The following is a 20,374-nucleotide window of genomic DNA, read 5'->3' as shown; positions in this document are numbered from 1 at the left end:
GGGCACAAGCGCATAGGCGACACAGAAGGGAGGTTAGTCGGGGGAGGCTTCTTGGAGGAGATATGGTTTCAGCAAGGCTTTGGGAAATGGGGAGTGCAGTGGTTGGAGGTGAAGAGGAGAGGGAGTTCCAGGCCAGAGGGAGGATGGAGAAGCAGCGTGGCTCAGTGGAAAGAGCCCGGGCTTTGGAGTCAGAGGTCCTAGGTTGGAATCCCGGCTCTGCCACGTGTCAGCTGGGCGACCGTGGGCGAGTCACTTCACCTCTCCGGGCCTCAGTTCCCTCATCTGGAAAATGGGGATTAAGACCGTGAGCCCCACGTGGGACCACCCGATGACCCTGCATCTCCCCCAGCGCTTAGAACGGCGCTCTGCACATAGTAAGCGCTTGACAAATGCCGACATTATTATCATTATCGTTATTATTATTATTGTGTGAGCAAGGAGTTGACCGTGAGATGGATGAGATTGAGGCACAGCTAATTAGGTTGGTAGAGAAGCCGGTAGAGCCCGGGCTTGGGAGTCAGAGGTCACGGGTTCGACTCCCGGCTCTGCCCCTTGTCAGCTGGGTGACTGTGGGCGAGTCGCTTCGCTTCTCGGTGCCTCAGTGCCCTCATCTGTAAAATGGGGATTAACGGTGAGCCTCACGTGGGACGACCCGATTCCCCCGTATCTCCCCCAGCGCTTAGAACAGTGCTCTGCACCTAGTAAGCGCTTAACAAATACCAACATTGTTATTATCATTATTATCAGAGGGAAGTTAAGAGGCCGGGCGGTAGTGGGAGAGGACTGAGGATAGGTAGGAGGGCGAGAGAGAGAAAGCTGACTGCCTTAATGCTGATGGTGTGGAGTTTCTGCTTGATTCAGGCTCTCCGAACTGGATAGACCAGAAAGTCACTTCTGGCCTCCAGCACACTCGCGACTAGCCCTGACACATCCTGGGATCCTCCCTTTCTATTTTATTTCATTCATTCATTCCTGCAATAGTATTTATTGAGCGCTTACCGTGTGCAGAGCACCGTACTAAGCGCTTGGAATGGACAAATCGGCAACAGATAGAGACGGTCCCTGCCGTTTTGACGGGCTTACGGTCTGATCGGGGAAGACGGACGGACAAAAACAACGGCGATAAATAGAATGGATAATAATAATAATAACGTTGGTATTTGTTAAGCGCTCACTAGGTGCCGAGCACCGTTCTAAGCGCCGGGGGAGACATGGGAATCGGCTTGTCCCACGTGGGGCTCACGGTCTTCGTCCCCGTTTTACAGACGAGGGAACCGAGACACCGAGAAGTGAAGGGACTTGCCCAAAGTCACACGGCGGACAAGCGGCCGAGCCGGGATTCGCACCCGTGACCTCTGCCTCCAAAGCCCGTGCTCTTACATCTCATTAAAACAATAGCAATAAATAGAATCGAGGGGATGGACATCTCGCTAGCAAAATAAATAGGGGAATAAAAAATATATACAACCAATCAAACCATCGGTCAGTGGTGTTTGTCGAATGCTTGCTGTGAGCAGGGCACTGTTTCAAGCACTTGGGAGGGGCTTAGAGTTGGGAGAAGCAGCGTGGCTCAGGGGAAGGAGCCCGGGCTTTGGAGTCAGAGGTCAAGGGTTCGAATCCCGGCTCTGCCACTCGTCAGCTGGGTGACTGTGGGCGAGTCACTTCGCTTCTCCGGGCCTCGGTGACCTCATCTGTAAAATGGGGATGAAGACCGCGAGCCCCACGTGGGGCGACCCGATTCCCCCGGGTCTCCCCCGGCGCTTACAACGGTGCTCGGCACATAGTAGGCGCTTAACAGATACCAACATTATTAAGGACCCATTCCCTACCCTCTGGGAGCTTAGAGTCTACAGGGTGACGCGGGTATCGCAATAAATCACGGACACGTACCAAAACGCTGAGGGACGGAGGGTCGGGTAAACAGCAAGTGCTGGAAAGGTACGGGGCTAAGCGCGTGGGCAACGCGGAAGGCAGAGGACTTAGAGGAGACGAGGGCTTAGTCAGGGAAGGTCTCTTGGAGGAGATGGGCCCTTAATAAGGCTTTGAAGCCGGGGAAAAGGGTGATCTGTCATATATAAAGGGGAATAATAATGTTGGCATCTGTTAAGCGCTTACTATGTGCAGAGCACCGTTCCAAGCGCTGGGGTAGACACAGGGGAATCAGGTTGGCCCACGTGGGGCTCACGGTCTTAATCCCCATTTGACAGCTGAGGTAACCGAGGCCCAGAGAAGCGAAGTGACTCGCCCCAAAGTCACCCGGCTGGCAAGTGGCAGAGCGGGGATTCGAACCCATGACCTCTGACTCCCAGGCCCGGGCTCTTTCATGTGTCCAGAGGGAGGACACGGGCGAGGCGTCGGCAGCGAGACGGACGCAACTGAGGTACGGTGAGTGGGTTGACGCGAGAGGAGCGTAGACCGTGAGCCCGATGTTGGGTAATAATAATGTTGGTATTTGTTAAGCGCTTACTATGTGCCGAGCACTGTTCTAAGCGCTGGGGTAGACACAGGGGAATCAGGTTGTCCCACGTGGGGCTCACAGTCTTAATCCCCATTTTACAGATGAGGTAACTGAGGCACCGAGAAGTTAAGTGACTTGCCCAAAGTCACACAGCTGACAAGTGGTAGAGCCGGGGTTCGAACCCATGACCTCTGACTCCAAAGCCCGTGCTCTTTCCAGTGAGCCACGCTGCTTGGGTAGGGATCGTCTCTCTCTGTTGCCCATCTGTACTTTCCCAGCACTTATTTCAGTGCTCTGCACACGGTAAGCGCTCAATAAATACACATCTTCATTACCCTATTTATTCTGTTAACGAGCCGTACATCACCCTGATTCTATGCATTTGCTATTGCTCTAATGAGACGTTCTTCCCCTCGATTCTAGTTATCGCCATTGTCCTCGTCTGTCCGTCTCCCCCGATTAGCCCGTGAGCCCGTCAGAGGGCGGGGACCGGCTCTGTTACCGATTTGTCCGTTCCGAGCGCTTAGTCCAGTGCTCCGCACGTAGTAAGCGCTCAATAAATACTATTGAATGAATGGATGAAGATGGACTAGAAAAAATAAACCCACGCGCTCAACATATACTTATAAATACGTAGGTGAAGGAAGTGAATGGAATAGATTATATGAGCGTACCGGCTCACGAAAGAATGCTTGGGAAAACTGATGCGAAGAGGTGGCTCTGTGCCGTGACAAATAATAATAATAAAGGTATTAAGCGCTTGCTAGGGGTCAAGCACTGTGCTAAGTGCTGGGGGTGACCCACGTGCATTGGATGGATGGACGGATGGACGGACAGACGGGCAGACAGTTGGATGGATGGACGGATGGATGGACGGATGGATGGATGGATGGATGGACGGATGGTTGGATGGATGGCTGGATGGACGGACGGTTGGATGGATGGATGGATGGACGGACGGACGGATGGACGGATGGTTGGACGGATGGTTGGATAGGTGGATTGGTGGATGGATGGATGGATGGATGGATGGATGGATGGATGGATGGATGGATGGATGGACGGACGGACGGACGGATGGATGGATGGATGGACGGATGGACGGATGGACGGATGGATGGATGGACGGACGGACGGACGGATGGACGGAAGGTTGGATGGAGAAGCAGCAGAAAGAGCTGCTCTGCACATAGTACGCACTTAACAAAGAGAAGCAGCGTGGCTCAGTGGAAAGAGCACGGGCTTTGGAGTCAGGGCTCATGAGTTCGAATCCCAGCTCTGCCACTTGGCTGTGTGACTGTGGGCGAGTCACTTCACTTCTCTCTGCCTCAGTTCCCTCATCTGTAAAATGGGGATGAAGACTGTGAGCCCCACGTAGGACAACCTGATTCTCCTGTGTCTACCCCAGCGCTTAGAACGGTGCTCGGCACATAGTAAGCGCTTAACAAATACCAACATTATGATGGATGGACGGATGGCTGGATGGACGGACGGTTGGACGGACGGACGGACGGATGGATGGACGGATGGACGGATGGATGGATGGACGGACGGACGGACGGATGGATGGATGGATGGATGGATGGACGGACGGACGGACGGACGGACAGATGGTTGGATGGATGGATGGATGGACAGATGGACAGATGGACAGACGGACAGACGGACGGATGTATGGACGGACGGACGGACGGACGGACGGATGGATGGACGGATGGATGGATGGATGGACGGATGGATGGATGGATGGATGAATACCGATGCTGGGCGCCGGGTGAGTGCGAGCTGGCCGCCTGCGGGTTGCCTTGTCGAGGCGCGGCGCGGCCGGCAGGGGGCGGGGTGGAGCCGGGGCCGGAGGGGGCGGGGCCTGCGGGAGGGGGCGGGGCCCGCTAGAAGACGGCTGGCCATTGGTGGGGCCGATGAGGGGGCGTGGCCTGCTGTAGGGGGCGTGGCCGTTGGGTGGGCGTGGCCTGTCATCATAATAATATTGGTATTTGTTATGCGTTTACTATGTGCAGAGCATTCATTCAATGGTATTTATCGAGCGCTTACTATGTGCAGAGCACTTGTCCACTAATAATAATAATGTTGGTATTTGTTAAGCGCTTGCTATGTGCAGAACATTCATTCATTCATTGATTCGTATTTATTGAGCGCGTACTATGTGCAGAACACTGGACTACTACTAATAATAATGTTGGTATTTGTTAATAATAATAATAATAATGTTGGTATTTGTTAAGCGCTTGCTATGTGCAGAACATTCATTCATTCATTGATTCGTATTTATTGAGCGCGTACTATGTGCAGAACACTGGACTACTACTAATAATAATGTTGGTATTTGTTAATAATAATAATAATAATGTTGGTATTTGTTAAGCGCTTACTATGTGCCGAGCACCGTTCTAAGCGCTGGGGTAGACATAGGGGAATCAGGTCGTCCCACGTGGGGCTCACGGTCTTAATCCCCGTTTTCCAGATGAGGGAACTGAGGCCCAGAGAAGTGAAGTGACTCGCCCACAGTCACACAGCCGCCAAGTGGCAGAGCTGGGATTCGAACTCATGAGCGCTGACTCCAAAGCCCGTGCTCTTTCCACTGAGCCACGCTGCTTCTCTTTGTTAAGCGCGTACTATGTGCAGAGCACTGTTCTAAGCGCTGGGGCAGTTACAGGGTCGTCAGGTTGTCCCGCGGGAGGCTCCCAGTCTTCATCCCCATTTAAGAGATGAGGGAACCGAGGCCCAGAGAAGTGAAGTGACTTGCCCACAGTCACACAGCTGACAAGGGGCGGAGTCGGGATTCGAACCCATGACCTGGGACTCCCCCAGCCCGGGCTCTTGCCACTGAGCCACGCTGCTTCTCAGGGGAAGTGGTCGTGGGCGGGGCAGGCGAGGGGGCGTGACCACGGGCGGGGCGGCGGGCGGGGCCTGCTAGAGAGGCGGCCATTGGATGGGGCGGGAGTGGGCGGGGCCTTCTAGAGGGACGGCCATTGGATAGCGAGGGGAGTGGGCGGGGCCTTCTAGAGGGGGCGGCCATTGGGTGGAGCGGGGAGTGGGCGGGGCCTTCTACAGGGGCGGCCATTGGGTGGGGCGGGGAGTGGGCGGGGCCTGCTAGAGAGGCTGTCATTGGATGGGGCGGGGAGTGGGCGGGGCCCGGTAGAGGGGCGGTTATCGGATGGGGCGGGCAGTGGGCGGGGCCTGCTAGAGGGGCGGGGCCTAGTAGGGGGTCGGTCATTGGGTGGGACGGGCAGTGGGCGTGGCCTGCCGCCGGGGGCGTGTCCACGGGCGTGTCCGGCGAGGGGCGGGGCGGCCGGGGAGCCAGGCCAGAGAGGGGGCGCGGCGGCGCCAGGGGGCGTTTCCGCGTTGCCTAGGAACCCTCCCGGAAGCGGATGTGCCCTGTCCCTGCCCCCGGGCGGGCCGACCGGAAGTGAGGGCGACTTCCGGCCGGGCGGCGGCGGGCGGCGGCGGGCGGGCGGAGGAGGAGGAGGAGGAGGAGGAGGAGGCGGAGGCCGAGGCCGCCATGACCACCCTGCGCCCCTTCACCTGCGACGACCTCTTCCGCTTCAACAACATGTGAGTGCGACGCTCGCGGCCCGAGAGCCCCCGCTCGGCGCCGAGCGCTGGACGGAGACAAGCCGCGGGGCTCGCTGGGAAAGAGCCCGGGCTGGGGAGTCCGAGGTCGCGGGTTCGAATCCCGCCGCTGCCCCTTGGCAGCCGGGTGACCGGGGGCGGGTCACTGCACTTCTCCGGGCCTCAGTTCCCTCATCTGGAAAATGGGGATGAAGAGCGGGAGCCTCACGGGGGGCGACCTGATGACCCCGGATCTCCCCCAGCGCTTAGCACGGTGCTCGGCACCTAGGAAGCGCTTCCCAAATACCCGCATTATTCTTCTTCTCTGGGCCTCAGTTATCCCATCTGCAAAATGGGGATTCATTGTGAGCCTCCCGTGGGACCACCTGATCTCCCCCAGGGCTTAGAGCAGCGCTCCGCACACAGTAAGCGCGTAACAAATACCCACGTTATTATTGTTATTATTATTATTGTTATTATTCGCTTCTCTGGGCCTCAGTCACCTCCTCTGTAAAATGGGGATGGAGACTCCGAGCCTCACGGGGGACGACCTGATGACCCCGGATCTCGCCCAGCGCTTAGCACGGTGCTCGGCACCTGGGAAGCGCTTCCCAAATACCCGCATTATTATTATTATTATGAAGACTGGGAGCCCCACGTGGGACCCCCTGATGACCCTGCATCTCCCCCAGCGCTTAGAACGGTGCTCGGCACCTAGTAGGCGCTTCATAATAACGTCAATAATGTTGGTGTCTGTTAAGCGCCTACTAGGTGCCGAGCACCGTTCTAAGCGCTGGGGGAGACGCAGGGGAATCAGGGGGTCCCACGTGGGGCTCCCAGTCTTCACCCCCATTTTCCAGATGAGGGAACTGAGGCCCGGAGAAGTGAAGTGACTCGCCCACGGTCACCCGGCCGCCAAGTGGCAGAGCTGGGATTCGAACTCATGAGCCCTGACTCCAAAGCCCGGGCTCTTTCCACTGAGCCACGCTGCTTCTCCTCTCCACCCCTATCTCCTATCTCCTATCCTTCTCCGCTCGCTTCACAAATACCAACATCGTTATCATGTGCAGAGCGCGTGGCTCAGTGGAAAGAGCACGGGCTTTGGAGTCAGGGCTCATGAGTTCGAATCCCGGCTCGGCCACTTGTCAGCCGTGTGACTGCGGGCGAGTCACTTAACTTCTCTGGGCCTCAGTTCCCTCATCTGTCAAATGGGGATGAAGACCGTGAGCCCCACGTGGGACGACCCGATTCCCCTATGTCTACCCCAGCGCTTAGAACGGTGCTCGGCACATAGTAAGCGCTTAACAGATACCAACATTATTATTATTATTATTATTACTGAGCGCTTGGAATGTGCAGTTCGGCAACATATAGAGACAGTCTATTTATTCTCTCGTTTCAGTGTATCTGCTATTGTTTAAATGAGACGTCCTTCCCCTCGACTCTAGTCATCGCCGTCGTTCTCGTCCGTCCGTCTCCCCCGATTAGACCGTGAGCCCGTCAACGGCGGGGGATTGTCTCTGTCTGTTACCGATTTGTCCATTCCGAGCGCTCAGTCCAGTGCTCTGCACATAGTAAGCGCTCGGTAAATACTGTTCAAATGATATTTCAATGCAGTGTACACCGCCTCGATTCTACGTAGTCGCCATCGTCTTTACGCGACGTTCTTCCCCTCGACTCTCTTTATCGCCGCGGCTCTCGTCCGCCCGCCTCCCCCGATTAGACCGTGAGCCCGTCAGAGGGCGGGGCCCGGCTCTCTCTGCTGCCGACTGGTTGGTTCCAAGCGCCTGGTCCGGCGCCCTGCACGTAGTAAGCGCTCAAGAAATACTGAGGAGTGACTGAACGCATGCTGCGGGGAATGAACGAATGAATGGCGGTGCCCGCCCGATGAGGGGCGCGAGCCGGTGGGGCGTTCGGGCGGAGCCGGGGGGGGGGGGGGCGCGAGGACATCGTCCTCCTCGACTCCCCTCTCCGGTCGGCCGGACGCGTCGAGCGCTTTCTGTGTTTATCGGGCACCGACCGCGCGCGGGGCCCCTCACCGAGCGCTCGGCGGGGACGGTCCGGCGGCAGAGGCGATCCCCCCCCGCCCGCACCGGGCCTCCGGTCGAGAAGCGGGGAGGCAGACGGCAGGACGGGCCAAACGGGTGGATGAGTGTAAAGGGAGCGGAATCGTCGACAGGTAACGCGTCAGAACAAGTCGACGGGCGTCAGTGCGGATAGAATCGGGGGGGGTGTATGTTTCGGGGAGACGAGGGAAGGGGGGACGCGGGAGCTGGGGATAAGGGGGGCCGAGTCCGGGAGGGCCTCTTGGAGGAGGTGCGCCTCTCCGCCTTCCTCGAGCCCCGCCGGGAGTCGCCCACCCACCTCCCCGTCAAACAGAAACAGGCCTTACCGTCGACTTTAAAGCACCCCGTCGGCTTGCCCCGCCGGTCTCACCTTGCCGATTCCTTCCTGCGGCCCGCACGCTCCCCCCGCCCCCCGTCAGCCCGTCGAAGGGCGGGGACCGTCTCCGTCTGTTACCGATCCGTCCGTTCCGAGCGCTCGGTCCGGCGCTCCGCGCCTAGTAAGCGCTTAACAAATAAATACCACCGTCATTACGAGATGCGCACCCCCCCCCTCGACTCTATTTCCCGTCCGTCTGCCCCGGTTAGGCCGTGAGCCCGTCAGAGGGCGGGGACCGTCTCCATCCGTTACCCATCCGTCCGTTCCGAGCGCTCGGTCCGGCGCTCCGCGCCTAAGTAAGCGCTCGGCAGATACCATGGAACGAACGAACGAGCGAACTTTCCAGCCCAGGCCCCGGAGCTCCGCCTCGTCCGTCTCGCTGGCCCACGTCGTCCTCCTAGCCTGGGACTCCCTCTCCCTCAACGTGCGGCGGACCACCCCTCTCCCCCCCCCCCCCACCCCGTCAGAGCCTCGCTAAAATCACACCTCCCCGAGTCGTCCGTGCCAGGCGCTTAGTACGGTGCTCCGCGCGTAGTAAGCGCTCAATACGTGCCGCCGAGCGAACGGATCTCCGCCGGCCCAGCCCTCGGCTTCCCCATTCTCCCTCCTTTCCGGGTCGCCTCTGCCCCCCCGCCCCCCCGACCTCCACCTACTCGACCTTCGCCCCCGTCCGCGTTCCCGCCGCGCTCCCGCGCGTCCCCGCGACTCGTATCGCTCTCCGTCTCTCCCTCTAAGGCCTCGGCGGGCAGGGAACGCGTCCGCCAACTCCGTGGTGTCCTCCCCCAGGCTCTCGGTACAGTGCTCCGCACACAGCAGGCGCTCCGTAAGCGCCACCGACCGTATTTTCCCAGCGCCGCCGACGGGGTGCCGGGCGCTCGCGGGAGAGTCGGGACGCGGGGACGCGGGTCGGGTGAGGGGGTCCGGGCCGGAGATGGTTCCCCGCCCCCCTCCCCTCGTTCCCTCTGTGTTCCCTCGCCTTCCAACTACCTCCCCTCCCGAGCAGCGCGGCTCAGTGGAAAGAGCCCGGGCTTTGGAGGCAGGGGTCACGGGTTCGGATCCCGGCTCGGCCACCTGGCGGCCGTGTGACTCCGGGCAACTCACTTGAACTTCTCGGCGCCTCAGTCCCCCCGTCGGGAAAACGGGGATGAAGACCGGGAGCCCCCCGTGGGACGACCCGATCGCCCCGTGTCTCCCCCAGCGCTTAGAACGGGGCTCGGCACATAGCGAGCGCTTAACAGACGCCGACGGTATTACGATCGAATCTGACAGACCCCATTCAGATCCCCCCCCCCCCCCGCCCCCCCCAAGCCCGACCACCTCCAACGAACCTTCCCTGATTCGTTTTTCCCAGCGCCTGTTACCGCAGAATCCCCGCCGGCCAACGTCCAGCGCTAGGATCTTACCTCTTGACCCATCCTCAGCACCCTTGTGTACACGCCCGTTCCATTCTACGTCCCGTTACGTATTCTGACTACTGGGGGAAGTTGTCTTTTTGTCTCCCTGATAGCCCGGAGGCTCCTTTCTGGGCAGGGCCCCGGGCACTTCTTCATTCTGAACTTCCCGCGCTCCTGGTATTCCGACTAGGGGCCGGATTAATAGTCGCTCCTGTGTCTAGTACCGTTGAACCCGGTAGGTGTGTTCGGTAAATAATATCCTCGATTGCTCTCCTGTTACCCATCTGTCCATTCCGGGCGCTTAGTACAGTGCTCTGCACGTAGTAAGGGTCCGTCGTCGTCCCCCCCCCCCCGGATTAGCCCGTGAGCCCGTCAGAGGGCGGGGACTGTCTCTGTCCGTTACCGATCGGTCCGTTCCGAGCGCTTAGGCCAGTGCTCTGCACATAGCAAGCGCTCGGTAACGCTATTGAATGAACGAACGAGCGCTCAGTAAATACTGTCGAATGAATGGCTGCGTCACCCGGGACACCGTAAGTTCCTGGTGAGAGTTTACAGAGATCTTATTCCCCTTCCCCGATGAAGGTCATTTCCCCTTCTCCCACACTCTCCTGCTTCGCCCTTGGACCAGGATTTGCACCGTTTGTTTCCCCCCCCCCCCGCCCCAACCCCCCTTAGCATTTCTGTACAAATCTGTACTTTTTTCATTTATTTCCACTCATGTCCGTGTCCCCCTCTAGTTTGTAAGCTCATTGTGGACGGGGAGCGTGTCTACCAGTGGTTCTGTTGCACTCTCCCAAGTGGTCGGTGGAGTGTTCCGCCCACGGTAAGTGCTCAATCAGTAGGAGAACGTTGACATCTGTTAAGCGCTCACTGTGTGCCGAGCACCGTTCTAAGCGCTGGGGGAGATACGGGGTCGCCGGGTGGTCCCCCGTGAGGCTCCCGGTCTTCATCCCCATTTTCCAGATGAGGGAACTGAGGCCCAGAGGAGTGAAGCGACTCGCCCACGGTCCCACAGCTGACGGGGGGCAGGGTCGGGATGATTGAGGAGGGATCGTGCCTGCCAACTCTGACGACATCGTACTTTCCCAAGCGGTCAGGGTGCCGCGTGGCTCGGTGGGAAGAGCCCGGGCTTTGGGGTCGGAGGTCGTGGGTTCGAACCCCGGCTCGGCCACTTGGCCGCCGTGTGACCTCGGGCGAGTCGCTTCGCTTCCTCGGCGCCTCGGCGACCTCATCGGTAAAATGGGGATGAAGGCCGTGAGCCCCACGTGGGACGACCCGATGACCCCGTGTCTACCCCGGCGCTTAGAACGGTGCTCGGCACATAGCGAGCGCTTGACAGATACCGACATTATCGTCGTTATTGATTGACCGGGGCTCGTCGTGGGCAGGGAACGTCTCTACCGAACCCTGTTGTGCTCTCCCAGGTGCTTAGTGCGGCGTTCTGCACGCGGCAGGCGGTCAGTAAAAATACCATCGAGAATAACGTCGGTATTGGTTAGGCGCTTACTGTGTGCAGAGCACCGTTCTAAGCACTGATGAGGTCTGGCAGGATCTGGAAGGGGAAGCTTCCGTCCGCACTCTTCAAGAAATGCCCCGAGGGTCACACTGGAGGTTGGAGTGGCCTGGGCCGGTGCTCAGTCTCCACTCCCTTTCTTGCTTCAGCGGTTGGAAGTTAATAATAATAATAATAATAATAATGTTGGTATCTGTTAAGCGCTTACTACGTGCAGGGCACCGTTCTAAGCGCCGGGGGAGATACAGGGTCATCGGGTCGTCCCCCGTGAGGCTCACCGTCTTCATCCCCCTTCGACAGAAGAGGGAACTGAGGCCCAGAGAAGTGAAGTGACTTGCCCGAGGTCACACGGCTCACTAGTGGCAGAGTGGGGATTCGAACCCACGACCCGCGACTCCCAAGCCCGTGCTCCCGAGGAGAACATGCGGCGTGAGGGTCTTCATGGTGTGTGGGAGAAAGGGACCCAGCCAAGAACGATTTTGCCACTGTCTTGTTTCCCCCGGGATCTGTTTTCGGGGCGGTGTTATTGAGCGAGATTCCAGTCCGAGGGTTGGGGGGGTGGGGGGGGGAAACTTTGTAGCTCAGGCACCGCCCGCTGCCTGTTTTCCTGGCGGGGTTTGGAGGGACGGTAAGGGGTTTGGGAGCGTGGGGATGTTCTCCAGATGGATTTCTCTTTTCACCTCGGCGCGGGGGGGGGGGGGGGGAACGACGACGACAAATGGCAGACGTGCACGTGTCGGAGCCCCGTCTGAAGCTGAGCTGTTTTTTTGTGTCTTTCAGAAATCTGGATCCACTCACGGAAACCGTATCCTTTCTCAAGGACGTTCCCGTCGGCGTAGGATTTACGTGTTCGCGAGTTAGGCGTCGGGCCTGGATCCGGAGGGTGAGCGAGCCCCGAGCACCTCCTCCGCCCAGCCGACCGACACCCGGGACCCCGCTGGGAGACGGGGGCTCCAGCCCGGCCCCAGATGGGGGAAACCGCAGACCCGAAATCCATAACGAGCCGGGGACGAGTCTGTCGTTCCATCGCGCTCTCCCGAGCGCTTAGGACGGTGCCCTGCGCGCGGTAAGCGCTCGGTAAATACGATCGAATGAACTAGAAGGCACAGCGAAGGTCACCTCGGTGAGGTAAATAGGGATCACCGCATCAAGGGAAGCAGCGTGGCGCAGCGGAAGGAGCCCGGGCTTCGGAGGCAGAGGTCACGGGCTCGACTCCCGGCTCCGCCGCTCGTCAGCCGTGTGACCCTGGGCGAGTCGCTTCTCTGGGCCTCAGTGACCTCGTCTGTAAAATGGGGATCAACCGTGAGCCTCACGTGGGACGACCCGATGACCCCGTACCTCCCCCAGCGCTTAGAACGGTGCTCGGCACCCAGTGAGCGCTTAACGGATACCGACCGTTATCATCAAGATGATGAGATTTGGGGTGGGGTGGTAAGTATTGGCAGTAGATGGATATTTGCCGCACGGCACGTTTGAGGTGTTAACCTTCACTCCTCTTGCGCAAGACGGGATTTAGGGAGGGCGTTAGGGACGCCATTACCTGTGCTAAGTGGGAACGCGCCCTAACCGCAGGTCGGCCTACTCGGAAGGCAGAGAAGGCAAGTGAGCAAGACGAGGTGGATTTTTGCCACTGTTTTTTTTTGAAGTGGCCATCTAGAGTCAGGGATTCTCCCAACCTTCTCGAAGCTTAGCTCGCAAGGAAGAGAACCGGCCCCTTAATTCTCCGGGTGCCGAGGAGGGCACAGAGACGTTAAGCGGCTCTCCCTGGAGGCGAACGCTTTGAGTTACCGAAATGGGGCTTGGACCGCGGGTCTTTCGAGCTTCCCGCCCGCCCGTTCTGCCTCTGAGGTTTCGCGGCTGTGGTCCCGCTTCCGGGGCGCCTACCGGACGCACGTCGAAGCAGGTGACTTGTAAAATGGAAGGGATTTTGACAATTCACAGAGACTGTTTTGAGATGCGGCGGGGCGCGGTGCAAGGAGCCCGGGCTTGGGAGGCAGAGGTCATGGGTTCGAATGGCGGCTCCGCCCCCTGTCAGCTGGGTGACCGTGGGCAGGTCACTTCACTTCTCTGGGCCTCAGTGACCTCGTCTGTACAATGGGATGAAGACCGGGAGCCTCACGTGGGACGACCCGATGACCCCGTGTCTACCCCAGCGCTCAGAACGGTGCTCTGCACATAGTAAGCACGTAACTGACACCGACCTTGTTGTTGTCATCCGCCTGTTCGGCCTCTGAGGCTTTGCATCCGAGGTCCTGCTTCTGGGGCACATAGTCAACGCAAATCGAAGTAGGTGACTCGTAAAACGGAAGGAATTTGAGATAGGTGGTTTTTCTTTGATTTTGACAGTTCACGTAGATTAATTTCGAAACACGAGTAGTACGTGGCGCCCCCTTCTTTCTATGGTACCCGCCAAGCGCCTACTAAGTGCCAGGCACAGTCCTTAAATGAGGGAGTCAGATACAGGCTGATCAGGTGGAAGGCGATCCCTGCCTCACCTGGGGCCCGCAGCCTACGTCGGAGGGAGGGGGAGCGAATCCCCGTTTTACAGATGAGGCCCAGAGAGGTCAGGTGACGCGCCCAGGTCACGCAGGAGACGGAGCGGCCGGGATTGGAACTCGGGGGCCCGAACTCCCAGGCCCGCGCTCTTTCCGCCAGGCCGCGTCGGCTCCCCGACACGTAGGGACGTCCCGTGCCGGGGTCGTCCTCCCTCCCCCCTTCCTTCCCGAGCCCACGGGGGGCTTCGGGGCTGGGGCGTCGTGTCTTCCCCCGCGTCCGTCCGCGGACCTCCCCGGGGGTTTCTCTAGGGACCGGCCGGGCGAGTCGGGGCCCACGCCCCAGGCTCCCTGTCCGGACGGGACGCCGATCCCGACGGCGTCCCGCGGGGGAGAGCCTCGCGTGCGGCCCGGGACGCGGCCGCCTTTCCGTCGTGTGTCGTCCGTCCCGTCCCCCCGTCCCCCCCCCCCCCGGCCACCTCAGCTTCCTTAGCCCAAGCGCAGTACGGGATCCCCTTCTATCTGCAGTACCTGGCTCACTGGCCGGAGTATTTTATAGTCGCGGAGGCGCCCGGCGGAGAACTCATGGGTTACAGTAAGTGCCGCGATAAGGTGACATCCGCTCGGGGGCGGGGGCGGTTTCGAATCGAGTCGGGGGGGGGGGCGGCTCCGCCTCCCCGGGGTAGCCGAAGGTACGGGGTCTGACGGGGGGGCCGTCTCCCGACGGCGAGGGGGCCCGGAGGGAAGGCGCTCCAGCCGCTTGCACTTCCCGGGCGCTTGGCGCTCTGCGCAGAGCGGGCGCTCACTGAATACGATGGAATGAACGAACGAAGGCGACGAATTAAAGCAGGCAGAGGCAGAGAGCCCGAACGGTGAGGCGCGCGTGGTCGGGGAGGCCCCGGATGGTAGGAGGCGGCAGAGACGTAGCGGTACGGGTAGACGGCGGCGGATCAGAGGCGGGGGCGGTCCCCCGTGTGCGTTCCTCTACTTTTTGCAGCCGTTCTGCTCTCCGCGCGACCTCCGACGGTCGCTGCGGAGCTTAGGGGGGTAAATGCCGCTCGGTGCGGCCGTGGGGAACGATGGTACGTTTGAAGACGTGGGTCAGCCTAGAAACGGGGTATTGAAGGAATGGGCAACACCGTTTTTGATGACTTCTTCCGTGCCAGGGCTGGGTCTTTTTTATCTTGGGTGGGGGGGAGGAAATCCCACTTCTTCAAGAAGGCCGTGCGCGGCCCTCCCCCGGAAGGATGTTCCCCGTTTTTAGTTCCCGTAGAACCGATACCCTCCACGAGTCGAAGCCAGGGAGGCGCCGCACGTGGAGGTCAGGGGTCTCCCCCTCCGGGCCCCTCCCTCCGCCGGGAAGACGACGGGGTGGGAGTGGTTGCGAGCGGTTCACTGTGGCTCTGCTTGGCAGTTATGGGGAAGGCGGAAGGTTCGGTGGCCCGGGAAGAGTGGCACGGCCACGTCACGGCCCTGTCGGTGGCCCCCGAGTTCCGCCGCCTCGGCTTGGCCGCCAAGCTGATGGAGCTGCTGGAGGAGATTTCCGAACGGTGAGTCCCCGCCCTCGGTCTGCCCGTCGTCGTATTCTGATCGCGTGGTGTCACGGAAGCCCTCCCGCCTGCCGCGTTCCGTTGTGTGGTCCGTCTCCCCCCTTCCAGGCCGTGAGCCCCTCGGTGGGTAGGGGTGGTCCCTCTCCGTGGCCGAACTGTACTTTCCTCAGAGCGGCGGCATTTATCACGCGGTCACCGTGTCCTAGGCGCCGTCCTAAGCGCCGAGGGAGATCGGGTCGGGGACGGTCCCCGCCCCATCTTTGACGGATGAGGTCACTGAGGCACAGAGAAGGGAAGCCACTTGCCCAGGCCACCCAGCAGACGGACGGCGGGGCCGGGATTAGAACCCGGGTCCTCCCGACTCCCGGGCTCTTATCTGCCGGGCTGGGTACTCTCCCAAGTGTTCAGCGCTCCGCACAAAGTAAGTGCTCAATAAATAGGATCGACAGACCGACTCGGTTCCCTGGTGTAAGATGAGGATTAGGACCCACGACCCCAGGAGGGGCGGGGACTGTGTCCAACCCAATTTGCTCGTAACCACTCCGGCGCTCAGTACAGCGCCTGGCACGTGGTAAGCGCAGCGTGGCCCAGTGGAAAGAGCACGGGCGTTGGAGTCAGGGGTCGTGGGTTCGAATCCCGGCTCGGCCACTTGTCGGCTGTGTGACTTGGGGCAAGTCACTTGGCTTCTCTGGGCCTCAGTGACCTCATCTGTCAAATGGGGATGGAGACCGGGAGCCCCACGTGGGACGACCCGATTCCCCCGCGTCTACCCCGGCGCTTAGAACGGTGCTCGGCGCGTATAGTAAGCGCTTAACGGATACCGACATTATTAAATTCCATAAATATCACCGCGGTGCTCTGTACAAGGTAAGGACTCAGAAAATGCCGGGAGAGAGAAAGAAAGAAAGGGAGATCAAATGTGCAGTTTTCATCTGAGGAGGCCTCGGGCTCCGGAAAGCCGAGGGAGCCCTCGGTGGCTACGTCGCCGCTGCTCCCGGGCCTCCCGCCACAGTCCGTCGCCCCACCCCCCTCCCCCCCCCGGTAAATTTGCCGACGCCCCCGGCCCTCCGCCTCCCTTTTCGATGGTCCCAAGGCGTCTGAGCGCAGCATCCCCCAACCTCCACGCGCACCCTTGACGCTTTTTGTCTCTCTCGCGGTCTTCAAGTGCTCGCTGGGTGCCTGGCATTGAACCGGGACAGATACAAGTCAATCGGATCAGACGGGGTCCGTGTCCCACAGGGGGCTCACGGTCTTAATCGCCATTTCAGAGATGGGGAAACCGAGGCACCGAGAAGGGAAGCGACTCGCTCCAGGGCACGGCCGACATGCTTCCAACTTGGGCCTCTAGGCAAAATGACCGTCCTTTTTTTCCTTAAGGCGGGAAGTCCTCTGGGGGAGTCACGTGTACGCCCTAGGTGTTCTCAAAAAATCACAGTCGAATGACATTTGGGACCAGAGTGAACTGGATTAAAGTTGTCACTGGTTGGAGAATTATTTCAGTGGTATTTAGAATTATTTATTAGATGGCAAACTCCCCGAGGACAAGGGTTATAATAATAATAACAACGTTGGTATCCGTTAAGCGCTTACTACGTGCTAGAGCGCTTTTCTGAGCGCTGGGGGAGATACGGGGTCGTCGGGTTGCCCCACGTGGGGCTCGCAGACTTCATCCCCATTTGACAGATGAGGTGACTGAGGCCCAGAGAAGTGAAGCGACTTGGCCACGGTCACACAGCTGCCAAAGCGGCGGAGCTGGGATCAGAACCCATGACTTCCGACTCCCGAGCCCGGGCTCTTTCCCCTGAGCCGCGAGGGTTATCTTCTACTTCTTTGACCCTAGACCGGGGTTCCGCACACAGACGTTGCACGATAATTGTCAGGTTACGAATCGGCTGGGGGCCAGAGCTTTAACCGCCCCCAACCCCGGGAGGGATCGTTGGGTGTTTCTGGGCGGGGAAAAGTTGCGGCCCACTGGGGAGCGGGGATGAGCCGGAGAAGTTTTTCGGTTTGGGCGTTGGCCGGGAACTCGACGTGTCGAGTTTCCCGGTGACGTTTCGCTCGCCCGAGGAGGGAACGGAACGGCGCCTCCGAACCCCGCCCGTTCCGCCCTGCCGGCGTAACGGCCGCCGGTTGGATCCGACTTCGGAGCGAGCGAGCGAGCGCTTCTGTTCTGAACATTCATCTGGAGGACGCGGCCAGAGGCGGCACCGTATCCAAGCTCAGTCTGGTGCCTTGCTCTAAATAGTGATGATGATGATGTTGGGATTTGTTAAGCGCTCACTGTGTGCAGAGCGCTGTTCTAAGCGCCTGGGGGAAGATAACGGGGTCATCGGGTCGTCCCACGTGAGGCTCACACTCTTCATCCCCATTTTGCAGCCGAGGGAACTGAGGCACAGAGAGATGAAGTGACTCGCCCACGGTCGCACAGGGGACAGGTGGCAGAGCTGGGATTCGAACCAGTGACCTCTGACTCCCAAGCCGGGGCTCTTTCCACGGAGCCACGCTGCTTCTAAATAATAGTCGTGTTATCCGTAAAGCGCTTACTGTGTGCCAGGCACCGTACTAAGCGCTTGGAGGAGAAATACAAGCCAGTCGGATTGGAGGGAGTCCCTGCCCCACAGCCTGAACCGCCGTTTTTCAGCAGAGGCACAGAGAAGTGACTTACCCGAGGCCACGCAGCGGCCACGTGGCGGAGCTGGGATTCGAACCCATGACCTGCCGGCTCCCGGGCCGTATCCACGACTCCAGGTGGCATCCCGGAGAAGGCGGGTGGGGTCGTGTCCCATTTATTGAAATGGTAATGGGTCAAGTCAGCTTCTCACCAGCTTCCCTACAGATCAGAACTGCGGAGGCCGAGGCAAAAGTTCGCCCCAATTCAGCGATAGCCCCGAGAGGAGTTCGGGTTGGTTTCCGTGTCCCGGTCGTTCCAGATGCGGCTCGCTCTCTCGTTGGCTCCGTAACACGCTTCGAACCCTTTTTTTCCTGTGTAAAGGAAGGGCGGATTTTTTGTGGATCTGTTCGTGAGAGTGTCCAATCAGGTCGCGGTCAACATGTACAAGCAACTGGGCTACAGCGTCTTCAGGACGGTCATAGAGTACTACTCGGCCAGCAACGGAGAGCCGGACGAGGATGCTTACGGTGAGCGCGAGCGACGGGAGATGATCATGATGTTGGTATCGGAGCGCTTACTACGTGCAGAGCACCGTTGTAAGCGCGGGGGGAGATCCGGGGTCATCAGGTGGTCCCACGTGGGGCTCACGGTCTTAATCTCCATTTTCCAGATGAGGGAACCGAGGCGCAGGTGAAGCGACTCGCCCCCAGTCACCCACCCGCCCGCCGGCAGAGCGGGGATCGGAACCCACGACCTCCGACTCCCAAGCCCGGGCTCTTGCCACCGAGCCCAGCTGCTTCTCGGGGCCCGAGGCACCTAAAATACGCCCTCAGATGTCACCGGTTTATTCCGCGCAAGCAGGGTGGGGCTTTGACAGTACAGGGGTTGCGGTCTTGAAGAATTCCCCCTTGACGGCTGCTTGAGTTCGTAGCGGTCATCAGAAACTCTCCCCCTTTGCCCCCTTTCGGGCAGATGTGCGTCGTGGGAAGCGTTCCTTAATTTTGCCGTCACGCTTGATCCCAGAAGGGAAGTGAAAGGACACAGTCTAAGAAATGTGTCATCAGGCCTCCCTTTTTTGGGCTGTTACCTCTGTGTAGTTACAGTAATACAAATAATGCCCTTTCTTAGGCGCTTACTACGTGCCAGGCACTGTGCTGAGCGCCGGGGGAGACACGAGGTAATCAGGTCGTCCCACGTGGGGCTCACGGTCTTCATCCCCATTTGACAGATGAGGTCGCCGAGGCCCAGAGAAGTGAAGCGACTTGCCCAGAGTCACCCAGCTGACAAGCGGCGGAGCGGGGATTAGAACCCGAGACCTCTGACTCCCAAGCCCGGGCCCTTCCCCCCGAGCCACGCTCCACCAAATTAGCTTGGACACGGTATTCTGCCGTCAGCCAGAGTCTATAGGGGTATCTCGGGTCCTGGCGTGATTCTCGGTAAAAGGCGCGGCACCAGCGTTTTTAGATGCGAGTTACTTTAAAGTGAACGTTTTCTGTGTTTTATGCCGAATTTCACTTCACAGATATGAGGAAAGCGCTGTCCAGGGATACGGAGAAGAAATCTATCATACCTTTACCTCATCCCGTGAGACCCGAGGACATCGAATAACCACGGCCTGTGGTTCTTGGGTCGGTCGCTGCGGGTCACGGACGGATGTGGGTATTTTGAGGTGGCAGAGTTCAGACGGTCGCGTCGTGGACGGATCCCACCCTAGAACCAGCCGTGGGAGGAGATCCCGACTTCGGCTCTCGGGGGCTTGAATTGTTTTCCGGATTGATTGATTGTCTCCGCCAGCGCGGATCCCCGTCCAGCAGTAGTTCGCTGGAGAAAGCGGTTGCCGGTCTCTAGCCGGGCCGTCTTCACGACTCCCAGCGCTAGCCCGTCGGGGCCGGAGGAAGATGGAGTCCCGAATCCCTGACCCGAGAATCACGGCCGCAGAGGGTTTCCGTTCCCGCCGGCCAGTCCGATGAAGCCTACAGAGCTGAACCGACAAGCCGGCGGGGAATAAAGCTACGACGTATATTAAAAAAACGAATTCCGTAGGAGCGCGACGTCTCTCGCACGGCACTCTGGTCTTCGCTCTGCCGTCTTGCCGGCTCAAAACCGACAAGATGCTCTGCGGGCGGCGAAGCCGTAGGGTACGGAAAGTTAAACTCGGCCGCGTTAGGGCGGGGGCCCGATGCGACCGTCTCCCCATCCGCTTCCGTTTTCGGTGGGCTTCGCGTTGGCCCTTTCAGCCACACGCCCGTGGGGAAGTTGGCCATCAGCGGTTCTCTGAGTAATAATTTAACGGGGGGGGGGGGGGGGGGGGGGGGGGGGGGGGAAATCACCGAACCCCTCCCAG

General features: G+C 59.5%; 1 protein-coding gene across 2 annotated transcripts; it reads left to right on the top strand.

Annotated features, from left to right (window-relative positions):
• The first annotated feature begins 5,929 nt into the window (after nt 1–5,929).
• Nucleotides 5,930–20,075, top strand: NAA20 (N-alpha-acetyltransferase 20, NatB catalytic subunit). 2 transcript variants are annotated; one of them, XM_029057831.1, is made up of 6 exons: nt 5,930–6,031; nt 12,158–12,182; nt 14,374–14,464; nt 15,284–15,419; nt 18,412–18,557; nt 19,553–20,075. In XM_029057831.1, the coding sequence occupies exons 1-6, from the start codon at nt 5,979–5,981 to the stop codon at nt 19,636–19,638; spliced, it is 537 nt and encodes a 178-aa protein (XP_028913664.1). In that variant the 5' UTR covers nt 5,930–5,978; the 3' UTR covers nt 19,639–20,075. The 2 variants fall into 2 exon arrangements, with proteins under 2 accessions (XP_028913664.1, XP_028913663.1); XM_029057830.1 differs by having other exon boundaries at nt 12,158–12,260; nt 14,398–14,464.
• Nucleotides 20,076–20,374: the final 299 nt, after the last annotated feature.

Source organism: Ornithorhynchus anatinus, chromosome 1 (assembly GCF_004115215.2).
Source record: "Ornithorhynchus anatinus isolate Pmale09 chromosome 1, mOrnAna1.pri.v4, whole genome shotgun sequence".
In the NCBI taxonomy this organism is placed as follows: Eukaryota; Metazoa; Chordata; class Mammalia; order Monotremata; family Ornithorhynchidae; genus Ornithorhynchus; species Ornithorhynchus anatinus.
Note: the sequence above shows the minus strand (reverse complement) of the source record. Positions and strands in the feature narration are given on the sequence as shown.